Below are 17,960 nucleotides of genomic sequence, written 5' to 3' on the forward strand. Positions count from 1 at the left end.
GCCCGTAATTTAGCTACTCAGGAGGCTGAGATCCGAGGATCAAGGTTTAGAGCCATCCAGGACACAAAAGGACCTGAGACTTTTATCTCCAATTAATCTCTAGAAAATAGGAAATGGGGCTTGTCTCAAGGTTAGCTCAGTAGCTGTAGCTGAAGAGCTCAGTAACACTGCCCAGACCAAAATTCAAGCTCCACGACACACAAAAACAAAACAAAAACTAACACACACACACACACACACACATACACACACACTCACACACGTGTTCTGAAGTGATTTGAGAGTACTCAGGCCATGTGCCATGGTTTTGTGTTTAGTCTAGAAAGGGGAAGTCATGATGAGAACTTGGGAGTCAGGCAGAGGAGGAATCAGACTCCGGGTGGTTGGCTGGGGCTGGGGCTGGGGCTGGAGGCAGCTGCAGCAGCTGGCACTATACAGGGCTGTGGTCTCACTTCCTAGGAATGAGGATCACAGCTAGGATTGAATGTTGGCCCAGCTCTTCCCATATCAGGATGCTGGGGTGACCTGGAGCTCACAGGAGTGGGATGGTGAGATTACTGGGGAGTGGCAGTTCAGTGAAATGGCAAAGGTGGAGACTTTCTGGGTTGTGTGTGTGTAGGGGGGTAGGGGGGTGGGTGCTTGCCAGTCCTGGGGCTTGAACTCAGGGCCTGAGCACTGTCCTTGGACATTCCACAAGGTTAGCACTCTATGACTGGAGCCACAGCACCACTTCTTTTTTTCTGTGTATGTGGTACTGAGGAATCGAACTTGGGGTCTTTGTGCATGCTAGGCAAGCATTCTACCAGTAGGTCACACTCCCTGCCCCTAGGGCTGGCTTTGAGCTGCGATCCTCAGATCTATGAGCCTCTTGTGTAATTATGGTTACAGGTGAGAACTGCCCTCTTGGCTTCCATTTTGTAGGTTTTCCAAATTTTTTTTTTCCCAGTCCTGGCTTGCACTCAGCTCCTGAGCACTGTCCTTGGACTTCCTCAAGGCTTAAAGCTCTACCACTTGAGCCATGGAACCACTTCTAGCTTTTTTCTATGTATGTGGCACCCAGGAATCGAACCTGGGTCTTCTTCATGCATGCTAGGCAAGCACTCTACCACTAGGCCACGCTGCAGGCCAGGTTGGATGATTTTAAATATTCAAAACACTTTGAAATTGCTCTAGGAAAATGTCAGGGATTCACGGGCAAGTAAGTGATAAGGAGGAGGCTGCAGTGAACCCTGCCACACCCTGGCGGGCCAGGACACCAGAGCCTTGGTCTCCCAGGCCCTCCCCCTAGGCTCCTCCCCTCCCGTCCACAGGCATCTGCCCCCCGCCCCTCCTCCCAGCAGCCCCGCCCCCGCCGGCCTGGAAGGCCCCGCAGCCCGAGGTCCCGTGGAGTCCCCGCGGCCGCTACACCATGAGTGTCCCGGTCGCCAGCCCGCTCTTCGCGCCTGGCGAGGATTGCAGCCCTGCGTGGCGCGCGGCGCCGGCGGCCTACGATGCATCCGACACGCACCTGCAGATCCTGGGCAAGCCGGTGATGGAGCGCTGGGAGACTCCCTACATGCATGCTCTAGCGGCCGCGGCCGCCTCCAGAGGTACCTCCCCCCCCCCCCCCCCGGCCTGGACTGTCAGGGCGGGGTGCGGGGGTAAACCGAGGCTGGGGAAGCCAGCGCCAGAGACGCTCCACTCGGCTCTCCGTGCCTTGGTTTCCTTGGAAAGGGGCTGCCAGGAGGCAGTGGAGGGGCACGGGGCCCATACGCCACTGGGAACTTCCTCTCTTGGGCAAACGCGGCCCCATTCTCAGGGCTAGGCCGAGGGAGGAGGGGGGGTCTGGATTCCCTGCCTGCACAACCTGGGGGTGGAACTTGGCTCGTGGGAGAGTGACATGATGGCCCCGGAGGGCGGGAGGTTCCTCCACTACCCCCTGGTGGCTAAGAATAGCTTGAGAAAGCTGAGCAGAGGTACAGCTGTCTGGTGCACGGGCTCTGCACTGCCTAGGGTGGAAGCTGGGGGGTTCCCCAGCTCCAAACAGTTCTTCCAGGACCTCTGAGAAATGGGCAGCCCCACTGGTCTCTGCAGGGTGGGGGGATCTCCACGCTGTGGTCCCGAGGCAACCTGTTCCTTCCCTCTCAGACCACTGCAACCCCCAAACCTCAAAACAAGGCCATGTCCTGGCAAATACCATGGTGAGGAGGAGGAGGAGACTGAAAAGTAACTGGAGAGATAAGGGCCAACCAGGGCAAACAGCGTGGGAGGGGGCTCAAAGTCCAAGGTTCTGATTGCCCTCCACACAGAGATTGGGGCTGGCCCCAAAAGCTGTGGCCTGAGACTGGCCATTCTCTGACTGCTGCCCACGGCATTCTGTCCTTAAGGCTGCTGTGTTCTATCCACCCAGTCCCTTTCCAGCTGCCCCTTCCTTCAAGCAGCAGCTCACCCAGGACTCACTCTGATGCCTGATGTCCTTTATCCCCTAGGGGGCCGGGTCCTAGAGGTGGGCTTTGGCATGGCCATTGCAGCCACGAGGCTGCAGGAGGCCCCCATTGAGGAGCACTGGATCATCGAGTGCAATGATGGCGTCTTTCAGCGGCTCCAGGCTTGGGCCTCACAGCAGCCACACAAGGTGCCGTGCAGCTTGCAGGCCCAGCTCCTCAGGGGCAGGAGCCTGGGGTAACATAGGGCGCAGGGAGGTGGGCAGCGTCCTATCTCTCCCTTCAGCCAGTGGTGACAAGATCCTCTCTGACCCCCAGCTTTCTCTTTTGTCCTCCCATCTCCAAGGTGGTTCCCCTGAAAGGCCTGTGGGAAGAGGTGGCACCCACCCTACCAGACAACCACTTTGACGGTAAGGGGAACCCGCCTGGGACTCTCTGCCTGAAACTGTATCATTGGCTCCTTCTTTGCTTGCAGAAGGACCTCTTGATATACCTGGGACAAGCCTGGGGGAGGAGTTGGTGTCAAGGTCATACAATGGCACACGTACATGGAGGGACTGTGCACAGAAACACAACAGATGGTGGTGAATGCAATGGGTGGCTGGGGCTCACACCAGGGCAGCCTTTGCAGCACAGCTTCTGCAGCTCCAGGACCAGCCAGGTAAGGCTGGGTAAGGCTGTGGTGGGCCTGACTGGCCAGTTTGTATGCTTTATGCAGGGATCCTGTATGACACATACCCCCTCTCAGAAGAGACCTGGCATACACATCAGTTCAACTTCATCAAGGTGAGACTTGTTGCTCTGGCTTGCTGGGGTGTGGGGGATTCCCCCCATCCCATCTACACCTCAGACTCTCTGATTATTTGGCCTCTCTCCCCAGAACCATGCCTTCCGCCTGCTGAAGCCTGGGGGTGTCCTCACATACTGCAACCTCACCTCTTGGGGAGAGCTGATGAAGTCCAAGTATTCAGACATTACTACCATGTTCGAGGTGCAAACCTGGGAGTTCCTGGTGGGCCCTACCTCAAAGTCTAGCAGGGATCTTAGGGGGACACTGTGGTCATTCTGTTGACGTGGGGGATGGCCTCTGTCCGATGGATCTCAGGAGTTAAACTCTTGGGTGGGTTGGATTGTATGGCGATCTTTTCCACTCTGAAATCAGTCAAGGCTCCTCACCAGCTCACATGACTCCCCAGTGCCTTCTGGATACAGGCCAGGCCCTCCCCTCTTCAGTGTCCTTTTTCACCTGTCCCACTGTGCTTTTTTAGCGGCTCTCCTACGAGCCTGCAGAAGTCCTGAGAACCTGCTGGTGCCACAGGGTGAACAAAACTATGAGCTAGCCAGCAGCCTGTGTGTCCTTTTTTATGTCCTGGCTCTCTTACTCTGGGCACCATGGTATTAGAGGATGCCTAGACAGGGCCTACAGTGGCTATTGTCTAAGTTGAAAGCTGGGGATTCCCACTTATGTCTAGGCAGTCTCCCATGTTACCCTCCAAGGGTGTGGCCAGGCCCAATCCTAGAATGACCTGAACCCTTCCCACCAGGAAACACAGGTGCCAGCGCTGCAGGAGGCGGGCTTCCGGCGGGACAACATCCGCACTGAGGTGATGGCACTCACGCCCCCTGCTGACTGCCGCTACTACGCCTTCCCACAAATGATCACGCCACTGGTCACCAAGCACTGAGCCGATAGGCTGGGGGAATCCTCAGGGCCTTTGGACCAGCTCCTTGGTACCCTATTAGTACCTTGGTAGCTAGAGGATTAGCCATAGTCTCTTAGCCCTGGCTGTCCCTGCCACGACACAGGGAAGCCTTCCTAAGCTCTGGTGGGGGCCTGCTGGTCCCCAGAGCCCACGGGTGAAATGAATGATGGTGCTGCCTGTCTAGTGACATTGGATAAGCACATGGCTTCTCACTGACCCTCCTGGGGGCTCTCCTTGCCTGTTTCTGAGATTACCTTCCAGGCACCCATGATGCCAGCACGTGTGATGCCAGCCATACCTGGAGCCAGATGGAAACCCTTGTGCAATAAAGGGTCTGACTGTGTCATTTGTGGTATTTTATCCCTCAACATGAAAATCTTTCCAACTATCTTGCCTGGGTCCCTGCTGTGGCCCTGATGTACTGTGTTTACCTTATCAATCCAGCCTGGTTGTCATCTGTCCCCAACCAACTCTTGGTATCACCCACACATCCAGAGCGTCTGCAGTGGGACCATCCCGACCGATCTGTCCGTTAGTCTGTCCATCTGTTGATTCCCTCCATGAGTACAAATGCCAAACTGCAGACTCTGGGTCCTAAATCCCGGTGAAGCTTCTTTCCTTTGTGAAACTTCTCATTTCAGTGTGGTCTTTTCCTAAACGCTGCGCTCAGGCTGGGCTGGGTAGTCATCAGACTTGTCCCTGAGACACTGTAGAACTATGTGGTCTACACAACCAAGGTAACCAAATGTTGGACAGATAGATTACAAAGGGCAGAGTCTAGAGGCCCTGGCCAAGGGTGCCAGGTCAGAAGGAAGAAAGGTCTTCCTGTAGCCCTGGAAGTGCATGGTCCCCTGGGGGCTCGGCTGGGCCTGTCTTGGTGTATTCTAGCTGAAGCTCCTTAGGGTCTCCACTGCCCCAAATTCGGCTTGGGAACGATGGAACCCCAGGTGTGGGCAGGGAAAATGGGCCTGCGAGGGAGACTGCAGCAGGGCTCCCAGCTTCCTGTTGTCCTGTGCCTTCTCAGGAAGAGACTGGGCAGGGTGCGCATGACCAAGTCTGGTGTCCATAGAACAGTAAGAGCCCTTGGCTAGAGGCAGGACGCCAGGACCCAGTGCTCCCTCATCTCATGGACACCCAAATTCCCAACACTCCCTGGACACCTGGATTCAGGCTCAGGCAGGCTTACGGTGCATTTATTCACAATTTCAGGGCAGTAGCATGGGCCACAGGCCAGCACTACCTTCGATACCAGATCCTGAGTTTCTTCTCCCGCTTTATCTTCTTCTGCAGCTGCAGGATGCCATAGAGCAGGGCCTCTGCGGTTGGGGGGCAGCCTGTGGGTACCAAAATCTCAGTGTGCCTCCTGTACCCAAGGCTACCACTTCCCTTTATTGTCTAAGTCCCTTACATGCCTTTACGCCTAGCCACTCAAGAGGCTAAGAGCTGACAAGTGTGATTCAAAGGTAACCCAAGCAGGAAAGTCTATGAGACTCTTACCTTCAATTAAATACCAATATGAGGAAGAAAAACAGAAGTGGAGGTATGACCAAGTAGTTGGGTTCCAGCCTTGAGTGTAAAAGCTGAGCAGGCAGGGAGTGTGGCTTAATGGTAGAGTGCTTGCCTAACATGCATGAAGCCCTCGGTTCAATTCCACAGTACCACATACAAAGAAAAATCTGGGCAGTGGCTCAATGCCTGTAATCCTAACTACTCCGGAGGCTGAGATCTGAGGATCAAGGTTCAAAGCCAGCTTGGGCACTAAAGACCATGAGACTATTATCTCCAATTAAGCTCTAGAAAACAGGAAGTGGGGCTGTGACCTTGAACTGAAGAGCTCAGAGATAGTGCCCAGGCCCAGAGTTCAAGCCCCATGACACACAAAAAAACAAACAAAAAACCTGGAAGTGATGCTGTGGTTCAAGTGGTAGAGCAGTAGCCTTGTGGAAAGCCAAAGGATAGTGCTCAGGTCCTGAGTTCAAGTCCCAGGATTGGCAAAAAAGAAATCTGAAGTGGTATTGTAGCTCAAATGGTAGAGCGCTAGCCTTAAGCCCAGAGAAGATCAGGGACAGACCCCAGGTTCTGAGTTCAAGACCCAGGACTGGCAAAAAAATAAAAACAGGGGCCGGGAGTTTGGCCTAGTGATAGAGTGCTTGCCTAGCATGTACTAAGACCTAGGTTCGATTCCTCAGTACCACATATGTAGAAAAAAGCTGGAAGTGGTGCTGAGGCTCAAGTGGTAGAGCTCTAGCCTTGAGAAAGTCCAAGAACAGTGCTTAGGCCCTGAGCTCAAGCCCAGGACTGGCAAAAACAAAAACAAAAACAAAAGCAAAAAAAAAGCTAGGAGGGGGCCGGGAGTTTGGCCTAGTGGTTAAAGTGCTTGCCTAGCATGCATGAAGACCCAGGTTCAATTCCTCAGTACCACATACATAGAAAAAAGCCGGAAGTGGTGCTGAGGCTCAAGTGGTAAAGCTCTAGCCTTGAGAAAATCCAAGGACAGTGCTCAGGCCCTGAGCTCAAGCCCAGGACTGGCAAAAAAAAAAAAAAAAAAAGCTAGGAGGCAGTTACCAGACCCTGATTTCAAGCTGTAGCACAAGAAAAAAAGAAAGAAAGAAAGGAAGAAAGAAAGGAAGAAAGAGCGAGCGAGAGAGAGAGAGAGCTAGAGAGAAAGAGAAAGAGAGTTGTAGCAAGGCTGTGATTGGATAGGGTAGAAGGAAGCCAAGTCCCATAACAGTACCCCTCAGTCTACATTGCTGGGAAAGCTGAAAACCAGACAGGACCACCCTGGCCCCCTGTGTCAGAGAACAGGTCTTAGCACAGAACTCCAAACAATTTGTTTCCAACGAGCCATCATCATTCAATGGAAAATTTGTCTTGCCACTGGGCACAGTGCCAGAGCAAGAACTGGCATTTTTGTCCTCTGCTCACAGCACAGGCTCCGATTGCTAACCCTGCTGACCACTGTCAAGGCAAATACCCCAGCAGGCTCCCACCAGGTGCCAGGCTTGCTGGGACCACATGAGCGGGGTCCACCAAGCCACCACTTCAAATAAAGGATGGCCAGGGAAATGTGAATTCCAGATAATACTGTGCTGGCACAGTACAAAGGCTTTGTGGGAGAGAACTGGAAGATTTTATCATTTACTGCCTTTCCTGACACTTAAAGCTCATGCTGGCCTTGTGGACATTTAATGGAGCCCTTCGGAAGATAAGGACCACAGCAGTGTTCTCAGCCCAGCCTTCTATTCTGTTGATTTCTAGAACTGCTTTTTTTTTTTTTTTTTTCCGCTAGTGCTAGGGCTTAAACTCAGGATCTGAGCACGGTCCTTAAATTTCTTTTGCTCAAGGCTAGCACTCTTATCAACTGAGCCACAGCACCACTTCTGCTTTTCTATGTATACCGTACCAAGGACTGGAATCTGGTCTTCCTGCATGTTAGGTAAGTACTCGACCACTAAGCCAAACTCCCGACCCCTGGCCTTTTCTGTTTATGTAGCAATGAGGAATTGAACCCAGGTCTTCATGCATGCTAGGAAAGCACCAAGCCACATTCCTAGGCCTTGAACTACATTTTGTGCATGTGTGCACTCGTACCGGAGCTTGAACTCTGGGCTTTGTACTCTTGCCTGAGTCACATCTCCATTCTGCTAAATAGAGGTAAGAATCTCACAGACTTTCTCGCTGACTTCAAACTGTGATCCTTAGATCTCATCTCTGAGTAGCTGGATTACAGGTGATGAGCCACCAGTGCCCAGCTATGGTATTTTGAATTGGGCAGAGCTGTATGTAGCTTACAGCTGGCAAGTACTGCCCATTCCATTCCACCTAGGTGGGGGCCGGGCCTGAGGGAGGTGGATCTCTCTGTAGAGTCATGAGGGCCCAAGCTCACCTGGTACGTAGATGTCCACAGGCACAATGCGATCACAGCCCCTAACGACTGAGTAGGAGTAATGATAGTATCCACCTCCATTGGCACAGCTGCGAAGACACAGTGGGGTTGGTTCAGTCACTGCAGTCCCTGCTGTCTATTTTGGCTTTCTTTCTTTCTTTCTTTCTTTTTTTTTTGTGGGTCATGGGGCTTGAACTCAGCCTGGGCACTGTCCTTGAGCTCTTCAGCTCAAGGCTACCGCCCTACTCCTTGAGCCAAGCTCCACTTCCCATTTTCTAGAGGTTAATTGGAGATAAAGAGTCTCAGGTCCTTTTGTGCCTGGGCTGGCTTTGAACCTTGATCCTTAGATCTCAGCCTCCTGAGTAGCTAGGATTACAGGCGTGAGCTACTGCACACCCAGCTTACTTTGGCTTTCTTAAGGGTAGCACTCTACCACTGGAGCCACAGCAAAACTTCTGACTTTTCCTGTGTAATGTGGTACCGAGGAATTGAACCCAGGGCTTCATTCATGGTAGGCAAGTACTCTACCAATAGGCCATGCTCCCAGCCTCATGCTGTCTATTTCTAATATCAAAAGGGGTTTGGGTAGTCAGCAAAGACCAGAGCCAGATAAATCAACATTGCAGTCAAGTAGCCAACAAATGGACCTGTGGAACCTGCCATGAGATGGATAGGGTTCAATCAAACATGAGGCCGAGAAATGTAAAAGAGGCTAGGGCATGTGGGATCCAAAGATATCTAAATGAAAAGCCCCTAATCAGCAGAGATGGCCAAGGACAAAGTCTCAGGCCACAGGGCAACTGTGGTAGAAAGGTCCCAACAGATTCTATTTCCAAGTAGCCAGCAAAAAAGATGCTGGGCTGGAAATGAGACTCAAGTGGTAGAGTACCACTGAGAGCAGAAAGAGTGCAAAAGCACAAAACCTTGAATTCAAGTCTAGGTATTGGCACACTTTATCCGCCCTCCCTCTACCCGAGGGAAAAAAGGCAAGGCTGAACTATGTGAATTCAATCTCAACACAACAACAAAAAACCGGACTATACAGATTTTAGTAATACAGGGAGTTCAACTATAAAGGCTGCAAGTTAAAAAAAAAAAAAAGACGTTAGTGGCTCATGCCTATAACCCTATTTAGAAGGCTGAGATCTGAGGATCATGGTTCAAAGCTAGTCCAGGCAGAAAATTTTGTGAGACTCTTATCTCCAATTAACTATCACAAAAAGCCAGAAGTGGAGCTGTGGCTTAAGGAGCAGTGCAATAGCCTTGCGGCTAAAAAGCTCAGTACCTGGGTCCTGAGTTCAAGTCCCACATTGGCACCAAAAAGAAAAGCAGGGGCGGGGCCGGGAATGTAGTCTAGTAGGTAGACTACTTGCCTACCATGCACGAAGCCCTAGGTTCGATTCCTTGGTATCGCAGACACAGAAAAAGCTGGAAGTGGTACTGTGACTTAAGCGGTAGCGGTAGAGTGCTAGCTTTGAGGAAAGCCCAAGGACAGTGCCCAGGCCCTGAGTTCAAGCCCCAGAACTAACCAAAAAAGAGAGAGAGGGGGAAAAAAAAAAAAGAAAGATGGAGAGTATATGCTCGTCTTCTGGCGGTGATGTGGCCCTCAAACTTGTAAGAGAGAGGGAGGGAGAATAAGGTGACTGAGGCTTGCAGCCTGGGCCAAGGGAGGCCAGAAGAAATCACTCTGGGGATAGCACAGGCACCCAGTTCTGTTACTGCTGTTTTCCTGAATGTCAACTATATCTGGACTTGTGAGCGGGGGAAAAGCGTGGGGAAGGGAAAGATCCGGCTCGGCACTCACCTCCCCATGGACAGGACATAGCGTGGCTCCGGCATCTGATCATAGACCTAGAAAAAACATGGCGTCTCCAAGTTTGCAAGCAGGTCAGTTACCTGGGCTGGCTGGTTGGGCAGGGACAAGGCTTACCTTGCGGAGTGCTGGGGCCATCTTGTTGGTGAGTGTGCCAGCTACGATCATCAAATCGGCTTGCCGTGGGCTGGCACGGAAGACCACTCCAAACCGGTCCATGTCATAGCGGGGTGCTGCCATGTGCATCATCTCTACGGCACAGCAGGCCAGGCCAAAGGTCATGGGCCACAGTGAGCTCTGGGGGTTTCATGTAGAAAAGGCCTGGGTTCACAACTTCACTTGAGAAGAAGGTCATACTGCTGGGAACTGTGGCTCAGCCTTATAACCCTAAGGCTGAGATCTGAAGATCACAGTTTGAAGCCAGCAAACAAGTCTGACACTCTTTAGCTCTAATAAACTATTCAGAAAAAAATCACAAGTGGTGCATGGCTCAAGTGTCTTGAGGACAAAGAGGCTCAGGGACAGTGCCCAGGACTGGCAAAAAAAGGAAAGAAAGCCACCAGCTTTTTTCCTAGGGGCAACAGCCAAACACACAAGCCCCTGAGGTGGCTTAGAAGTGAACTTGAGGGGCCTGGAGTTTGGCCTAGTGGTAGTGTTTGCCTAGCATGCACAAAGACCTGGGTTCAGTTCCATGGTACCACATACATAGAAAAAAGCCAGAAATGGTGCTAAGGCTCAAGTGGTAGAGCTCTAGCCTTGAGAAAGTCCAAGGACAGTGCTCAGGCCCTGAGTTCATGGCCGGCAAAAAAAAAAAAAAAGAAGTGAGCCATTACAGATGGCTCACATCTGTAATTCTAGGTACTTAGGATGCTAAGATTTGAGAATTGTGGTTTGAAGTCAGCCTGGGTAGGAAAGTCTGTGAGATGCTTTTTTTTTTTGGCCAGTCCTGGGCTTGAGCTCAGGGCCTGGGCATTGTCCTTGAGTTTTCTCAAGACTAACACTCTACCACTTGAGCCTCAGCACCACTTCCATCTTTTTCCTGTGTATGTGGTACTGAGGAATTGAGCCCAGGGCTTTGTGCATGCTAGGTAAGCACGCTACCACTAGACCATACTCCCGGTCCTCTGTGAGATTCTTACCTCCAATTAATTATCAAAAAAGCCAGAATTGGAGCTGAGGCTCAAGTGGTGGAGTTCTAGCCTGAGCAAAAAAAGCTCAGGGACAGTGCCCAGACCCTGAGCTCAAAACCAGACTGGCACTGGAGGGGAGGGAGGAGAGTGGCACGAGCCACACTGAGTAGCTGTGTGGGAGGTGCAGCTCTAGACACTGGGACTGTAGGTGCTGTCTAGACCCCTAGGGGACGAGGGGCCTGCCTTGTAGAGGCAGTACCTTGCAGAACCGTTCTATCAGTACCCACAGAACTTGCTCCTAAGACTACTAGGCCAGCACAAGAACCGATTCATCAGGAGCCTTCTGGATCCCCCAGCTGCTCTGCTTTTTCCCTCATCTGGGAGTTTCTTAGTCCCCCACAGGTCCTACTCACTCTGTACCTGGGCTTGAGAACTAGAAGTGGCCTCTGTAGCCTGCACATGTAGGTTCCCAGCACCCAAAAAACAGGAAAGGCCTCTACTGATCCCTGAGCCATGGGTGGCCAGATCCTGGCTGTGGTTCCCACAGTGGGCATCTCTTTGGTAGTGCAGGGTGACCATGAGTACACTGGGCACAATGCAGAGAGGCAAAAGCAGCGCCTATCAGTATGTCTGACAATGGACAACTGTTACACTTGGGCTGTCACCACCTGGCGCTACCCAGCACTGTGAAGCCAGACAGCTGGATGTGAGCATGGAAGAGGAATGCATGGTGTAGAGATTACTCTGTAGACCTGGAGGAATGCATAACACAGACACTGCTGTGTGCCACCATAAAAGAAAAAAAAAAAAAGGAGGGGGGAGGCTGTTACTGAGAATGACTTCAACTTCAGCATGCATGATTCTTTTGGTTTAAAAAAAAAAAAAGTTACTTTTAAGCCAGGCTTTGGTGGCTTATGCCTGAAATCTTAGCTACACAGGAAGCGGAGATCTGAAGATGGCAGTTTGAAGCCAGCCTTGGGCAGGAAAGCCCATGAGACTCTTCTCCAATTAACCAACAAAAAGCTAGAAGTGGAGGTGTAACTCAAGTGGGAGAGCACCAGCTTTGCTCAAGAAAGCTAAAGGACAGTACCCAGACCCTGTGTTCAAGTCCCAGTATTGGCACACACGCACACGCACACGCACACACACACAAAACCCAATGGGTCAAGGGATATGGCACCAGGCCCAGTACAATCAATCAATCAATCAATCAATCTTTTACCACAAAGGAGAAACACAGAGAATAGAAAAGCTAGAGGGGGTGGGGTCATCACACTGGGCTCAGGGGAGTAAGAGGTGGGGCAGGAGATTGGTAGCAGTGACTGCCAGAGCAAGGACAGGACTTGGGGATGAGGGAGGTTGGAGGACCCCAACCTGGGGTACAGGAGAGGCCTCCCAGAGAGCCCACCTGCTCTCTATGCTAGGGGGGAGGGAGGGACTATGGGCACAGGGGGTCAGGAGGCACACAGGCCTTACCCGGCGCGCCCAGTTGATGAGGTCGTCCAGTTTGGCCACCACATACTCGCCTCGGTTCCTAGGAATATCGCTGTATTTGGGGGCCACAGCTCCGGCCTTGGACACAGCAGGCTGGGTACTGAATGTAGGGACACAGGACACAGTAGGTGTGAGCCAGCCAGGTAAGCCTGCAGGTGAGTGCTGACCCACTCCTTATTGGGCAGGGGGAGTCCACAGTAGCTTTCCCCCGAGGAGGAGAGAAGTAGGCATGGGCAAAGGCTTAGAACTGAACAGGTCAACACCCAGACTCAGGCTCCAGCAACCCCATGAAAATAGCCAACAAGGGAGGCAGGGACAGGGCAGGGGGTGGGGCCCCTTCCCAAAGGCTGGCCTACCTGCTTGGACCCTCGGTGGCCACGCTCTGATGGACGCCCCGTGCCTGCACTGCGGCACCTGCGCTGGATCTGCCCAGAGATGGATGGAGGTTCAGTGGCTGTCCGTGGCTTTCCTGGAGCCTTGGCCAAGAGCTCTCCCCAGCTGACCGTCCCTCCCCACTTGTTCCCATTCTCAATCTCAGGCCACTGGCTGGATTCCCCAGAGTCCAGTGGCCATCACATGCCTCAAAAGGGCATAGGTTTTGGGCTTTTCTTTGGTAGGTTATGGGGCTTGAACTCAGGGCCTGGGCACTGTCCCTAAGCTTTTTCCTCTCAAGGATAGTTCTGGTTTTCTGGAGGTTAATTGCAGATCAGAGTCTCACAAACTTTCCTGCCTGTACTGGCTTCAAACTGCGATCCTCAAATCTCAGCCTCCAGAGTAGCTAAGACTACAGATGTGAGCCACAAATGCTCAGCTTGATGAGGCTTTTTGTTCAAGGCTAGCCTCTAATACTTGAGCCACAGTTCTACTTCTGCTTTTTTGGTGGTTAACTGAAGACTGACTTTCCAGCCCTGCCTAGCTTGGAACCTTGATTCTCAGTTTTCAGCCTCCTGAGTAGCTGGGATACTGCTGTGAGCCACTGGTACTTCACTGGAGTAAATTTTAACCATTTCTTCCAGGACCCACCTGCTTGTCAATGGACAAGCTAGTCTGGGCAAGGATGGCTCTGGAACTATGTACAGAAGGAAACTCCAGGCCCTGGGGGAAGGGACATTTGAGTGGTTCTCACAACCCTGTCTAAGTCACAAAGAGGCTGACACAGGGTGACCCAGGCTGGCCAGGACTTGCAGCTCACCTTGCTTAAGACAGGCAGTGAGGGAGCTGAGGGTGGCCAGCCTTTGCTGACCCATAGCCTATCCCCAGGGAGCCCTGCGCTGCCTCAGCTTGCTAAATGGCTTTACCAAGTGTCTCCTTTGTCCATCATTGCCATGGCCCCTTCCAGCTCTATAGGGCTGCTAAAGGTTGTGAGGTACTCACCGCAGGCTGAGGGCCCGGATGCAGAGCAAGCCAGGAGCTGGAGAGAGAACCAGAGGTAGGAGTAGTGAACTCATCAGCAGGTGTCCACCTCAGGACTTGGCAGTCATCCCCAGAATCCTGGGCCCCGCCCTCTCCAGGCAGGCCCTCCCCGCACTCTGTCTCTTATCTACTTCAACCCAGACTAGACCCACGCCACCTTCTCCTATGACTCCTCCCTTCTCCAGCTTCTTCTTGTAGAACTCTGAGTCGACCTCAGAGATTTGGCACTTGTGATTCCCACTGACTGGAATACTCGGCTCTACATTCACAGGCACTTGATGCCTTCTTCTGGGGGCCGATTTCAACTCCTATGCCCAGGGCATCAGGCCCACACCAGCCTGCCATCCTTCTGGATCTCGGTGCCCATTCTCTCTTGTCACACGCACTGATGTGCTGCCTGCTTCCTCTACGACTGCAGGTGTGAGCACCTGAGGGATGAGAGGCAGCAGAGTGGCCAGGACTGGGACACTTGAGTCCTACTGTGTCCCTTGTAGACATGTTTAAGCCATAGCCCCAGCACTCTGGACTGTTTAGAAATAGCGTCTCACAAAGTGTGAGAAAGGGAAGTGGAAAATGGAGATCCAGGCCAACCCAGGCAAAAAGCAAGACCTCAACTTGTAATTCTAGCTACAATGGAAGCGGAGAGGATTTGCAGTGAGACCTGTAAAGAAGACCAAGACCTGAGAATCATGATTTAAAGCCAGCCGAGGGCAGGAAAGTCCATGAGAGTCTTATCACAAATTCACCACCAAAAAGGTGGAAATGAGGCTGTGGTTCAAGTGGTAGAGCACTAGCCTTGAGCAAAAGAGCTCAGGGACAATGCCGAGGCAGAGTGTCCAGGGCGTCCACCCCCAGAATCCTGAGACTCCATCCAAAAACAATCAAAACAAATGACTAGGGAGTGTGAAGAAGCATAAGGGATAAAGTATAAGGTGATGAGTTCAAACTCCAGGAACCCTCAAAAACCAAACTGAAGCAGAACATAAAACTGAAACACACATAAACAACAACAGAAAAACTGGGTATAGTAGCACATACCTGTGTTTCCAGCTGTTGGGAAGGCAGAGGCAAGGATTGTATTTTGAGGCCAGACAAAACTAGCACTTGAGATCTAAACAAACTAAAACCAAAAGGGCCACAGGCCTGACTCGAGTGATAGAGTACCAAGTGCAAGAAACCCTAACGCTACAAAAATAAATAAAGATGACAGGGTGATGAAGAGACCCAAAGAGATACACACGGAGAACACTGGGGGGGGGACAATGTTTACAAGTTGAGCCTTGTAATATCTTGATCCTGGGCAGATGATGAATTTCTGTCATTTGAGCTGTCCCATTGGAGGTAACATGTTAATCCAGGCACGATGGGGATGGGGGGGGGGCTGGAGTGAAGCCCCCTCTGGGGCCAGCAGCTGCCATCCACAGAGCTTCTTCCTCTCCGACCTCCTCCTAGTTTCTGCCTCAGCCTGACCCAGTGTTGCTTGTTCCCAAGGTCATGATTATGGCCTACTTCTTGGCAGGTCTAAGGCTGAGCCCAAAGGTAATCCCAGACTCTTGCATACTAAGCTGCCTCTGCCTGGGCAGAGGTTTCCCTTCCTAAAAATAGAGTGCCTTGAATAAGCTCACAGCCAAGTAAACGTGTTGCTAAGCAGCTCTGACCAGACTTTTTTCTTTTCTTTTTGCTAGTACTAGGGCTTGAACTCAGGGCCTATTGCTCTCTTTTGGCACTTCACTCAAGGCTGGTGCTCTATCACTCAAGCCATATTTTCAGACTTTTGCTGGAGATAAGAAACTCAAGGACTTTCTATCCAGGCTGGCTTTATACCTTAATCCTCAGACTTCAGCCTCCTGAGTAGCTAGGGTTACAGGCACAAACCATTGGTTCCTGCCTTTAGTTTCAGTTTTTTTTCTTCTTCTTTCTTTCTTTTTGAAATAGGTCTTTCCAAGGGTCCTACTCTGTTACCAAGACTGATCCCAAACTCTTGGACTTAAGGACTCCTCCTGCCACAGCCCCACTCATATTGAAAATTACAAGTAAACCCAAAACACACCTAGCTTTGGATCAGGTGTTTAGCCACCCTAAGTGGTCTGGATCCTGACCTCCATCTCCAGAGTAGCTGAGATCACATGTATAAATTACCACACAGGATCCTGGGATGGACAGTTTTGACAAAGGGCTGCTGCTACTCATGAAAATTCAAAACTATGAACTTGCACAGAGAAATAAGCACATAAACGTTTTGTTATCACAATGATCTTACTGGCCTTTCATTCACTTCTGAGCATAGGCAACAAAACACATAAGCTTAACTTGGAACTTTCTTCCCAGAGAGGCCGGGGTTGTCCTAACCCACAAATCAGTGCCTTCCACTCTTGGTGACTTCAAAATCACGCCTGTTGTTGCCTAGTGCTTGCCGCTCACACCTATAAGACTAGCTACAGAAGAGACTGAGATCTGAGGATCACTGTCTGGAGTCAATCCAGGCAGAAAAGTCCATGAGATAATCATCTTCAACTAACCACCAAAATAGCTGAAAGTGGAAATGTGTCTCAAAGTGGTAGAAACTAGCCAGCCTTGAGCAGAAAACGCTAAGGAGCAGCATCCAGGCCCTGAGTTCAAACCCAGCACCCCCCAAAAAGCAAACCAATACCTCACAAATGTAACTGTAACCACTCTATACATCACACCGATAAAAGGCAACAGGCCAGAAGTTTAGCTTAGTCGTAGAGTGCTTGCCTAGCATGTTTGAAGACGAGGGTTCAATTCCTTGGTACAATAGACATAGAAAAGCCGGAAGTGGTGTTGTGGCTCAAGTGGTAGAGCATTAGCCTTGAAGAAAAAGCCCAAGGACAGTGTTCAGCCCCCGAGTTCAGGCTCCAGGACTGGCAAAAAAAAAAAACAAAACAAAACAAAAAGGCAAAACAAACATACAAAAAGAGAAAAAAAAAACTCACCAAAAAAAACCCCATACTGTAGTGAGACCTGCCCTGCAACTCGTGTATTAATACTATGAATGTTTGATAACTGTCTTTCCTTAGCCAGTGTACCACTTTTATTTCAGGTCCCTAATAACTTTAAGAAGGGGTCAGAAGGCTTCACCTGAGGCCCAAGGGGTCCAGGGGTCCGGAGGGTGGGCATGTGCGAGACACCTGATGTGGATCCAGGGGTCGGGGGAGAAGGTGGAGGAAGGGGCCTGGAGTAGCCTGGCTCTCTGCCCAGTGCTCTCCGGACCTTCTAGAAGGTCATCCTGTGGGTCTGACTGCTGTCAGGTGGGGTGCGTGCTCCGTGCCACTCTCCCGCCTGCTCGAGGGGCAGCATCTCCAGCCCTGTCCTGGTCCTGGTCCTCGGCTGGGGAGGGGTTGCGCTCTGGGCCTCAGTTTCCCCTACTGCAAACAGTCGTTGTAACAAAAGTCCTTCCGTCGCGGGAGAAGCGCTGGCGTGAAGAGGCGTCGCCCTGACCGTGAAAGCCCACCAGACCCTAACTCCGGCCCCCGGCGCTCGTCCCGCAGGGTCCGGATCCCGAGCCCCGATGTCCCCACGACTCCTGACCTAGGCCGGCTCTCCGGCAGGCCCTACCTGACACGGGGCGTGCCCTGGTCCCCAGCGCCAACCCCGACCCCTGGCCTTCGATCTTGCCCCACACGCTCACCAGTCAGCGGCGCCATCTTGGCCTCGGCCTTCAGACAACCTCTGCGGTCCGTCGTCCTTAGCGCTCCGGGTCTCGCGAGCGTTGGTTCCCAAAGGGCTCGGCGGAACCCGGAGCCCAGATCCCGTCGTTCCGCCGCTCTTCGGCAGCGATCGTGCCCGCGCTGAGCCGCGCGTCTCTGTGCCCTGGCAGCGAGAAGTACGTAGGGTTTAGGGCAGCAACAACAAAACAATTTTTAGTTTTCTTCTTTTCGAGAAGCGGGGGGGTAAAAAAGGCGCGTCCCTGGGTGGGCTCGAACCACCAACCTTTCGGTTAACAGCCGAACGCGCTAACCGATTGCGCCACAGAGACGGCACACCTACGGCCCTTCCAAAGACGCCTTACCAGGGCTGCTCAATTTGCGCATGCACAACGAACCGCGCCTGCGCGCAGCGGCGAGGAACGGGGCGGAG

At 52.0% G+C, this 17,960-nt stretch overlaps 2 protein-coding genes and 1 non-coding gene across 3 annotated transcripts; 1 reads left to right on the forward strand and 2 right to left on the reverse strand.

Annotated features, from left to right (window-relative positions):
- Positions 1-1,360: 1,360 nt before the first annotated feature.
- Positions 1,361-4,472, forward strand: Gamt (guanidinoacetate N-methyltransferase). Its single transcript, XM_090328462.1, has 6 exons — positions 1,361-1,589; positions 2,469-2,614; positions 2,770-2,833; positions 3,142-3,209; positions 3,304-3,414; positions 3,968-4,472. Exons 1-6 carry the CDS (start codon positions 1,409-1,411, stop codon positions 4,106-4,108), a joined length of 711 nt encoding a protein of 236 aa, XP_090184588.1. The 5' UTR covers positions 1,361-1,408; the 3' UTR covers positions 4,109-4,472.
- Positions 4,473-5,298: 826 nt separating this feature from the next.
- Ndufs7 (NADH:ubiquinone oxidoreductase core subunit S7) lies at positions 5,299-17,900 on the reverse strand. Its single transcript, XM_090339374.1, has 9 exons — positions 17,814-17,900; positions 17,512-17,693; positions 13,824-13,860; positions 12,806-12,874; positions 12,432-12,549; positions 9,943-10,122; positions 9,817-9,863; positions 8,013-8,101; positions 5,299-5,460 (listed from the first exon to the last, which is right to left on the reverse strand). The coding sequence occupies exons 2-9, from the start codon at positions 17,525-17,527 to the stop codon at positions 5,363-5,365; spliced, it is 654 nt and encodes a 217-aa protein (XP_090195500.1). The 5' UTR covers positions 17,528-17,693; positions 17,814-17,900; the 3' UTR covers positions 5,299-5,362.
- On the reverse strand, positions 17,786-17,859 carry Trnan-guu (transfer RNA asparagine (anticodon GUU)). The gene has a single exon. It is a non-coding gene; the product is annotated as a tRNA-Asn (tRNA).
- Positions 17,901-17,960: the final 60 nt, after the last annotated feature.

Source organism: Megascapheus bottae, chromosome 1 (genome assembly GCF_031878675.1).
Source record: "Megascapheus bottae isolate mThoBot1 chromosome 1, mThoBot2.hap1, whole genome shotgun sequence".
Classification (NCBI taxonomy): Eukaryota; Metazoa; Chordata; class Mammalia; order Rodentia; family Geomyidae; genus Megascapheus; species Megascapheus bottae.

Excerpts from the sequence above, each read along its gene's own strand:
- Gamt (XM_090328462.1), top strand. The coding sequence starts at position 1,409 with ATGAGTGTCCCGGTCGCCAGCCCGCTCTTCGCGCCTGGCGAGGATTGC. Across the intron at positions 2,615-2,769 it reads CCTCACAGCAGCCACACAAG|GTGGTTCCCCTGAAAGGCCT; the intron begins GTGCCGTGCAGC and ends CCCATCTCCAAG. Across the intron at positions 2,834-3,141 it reads ACCAGACAACCACTTTGACG|GGATCCTGTATGACACATAC; the intron begins GTAAGGGGAACC and ends TGCTTTATGCAG.
- Ndufs7 (XM_090339374.1), bottom strand. Across the intron at positions 10,123-12,431 it reads TCATCAACTGGGCGCGCCGG|AGCTCACTGTGGCCCATGAC; the intron begins GTAAGGCCTGTG and ends TGAAACCCCCAG. Across the intron at positions 8,102-9,816 it reads TATGTCCTGTCCATGGGGAG|CTGTGCCAATGGAGGTGGAT; the intron begins GTGAGTGCCGAG and ends GTGTCTTCGCAG.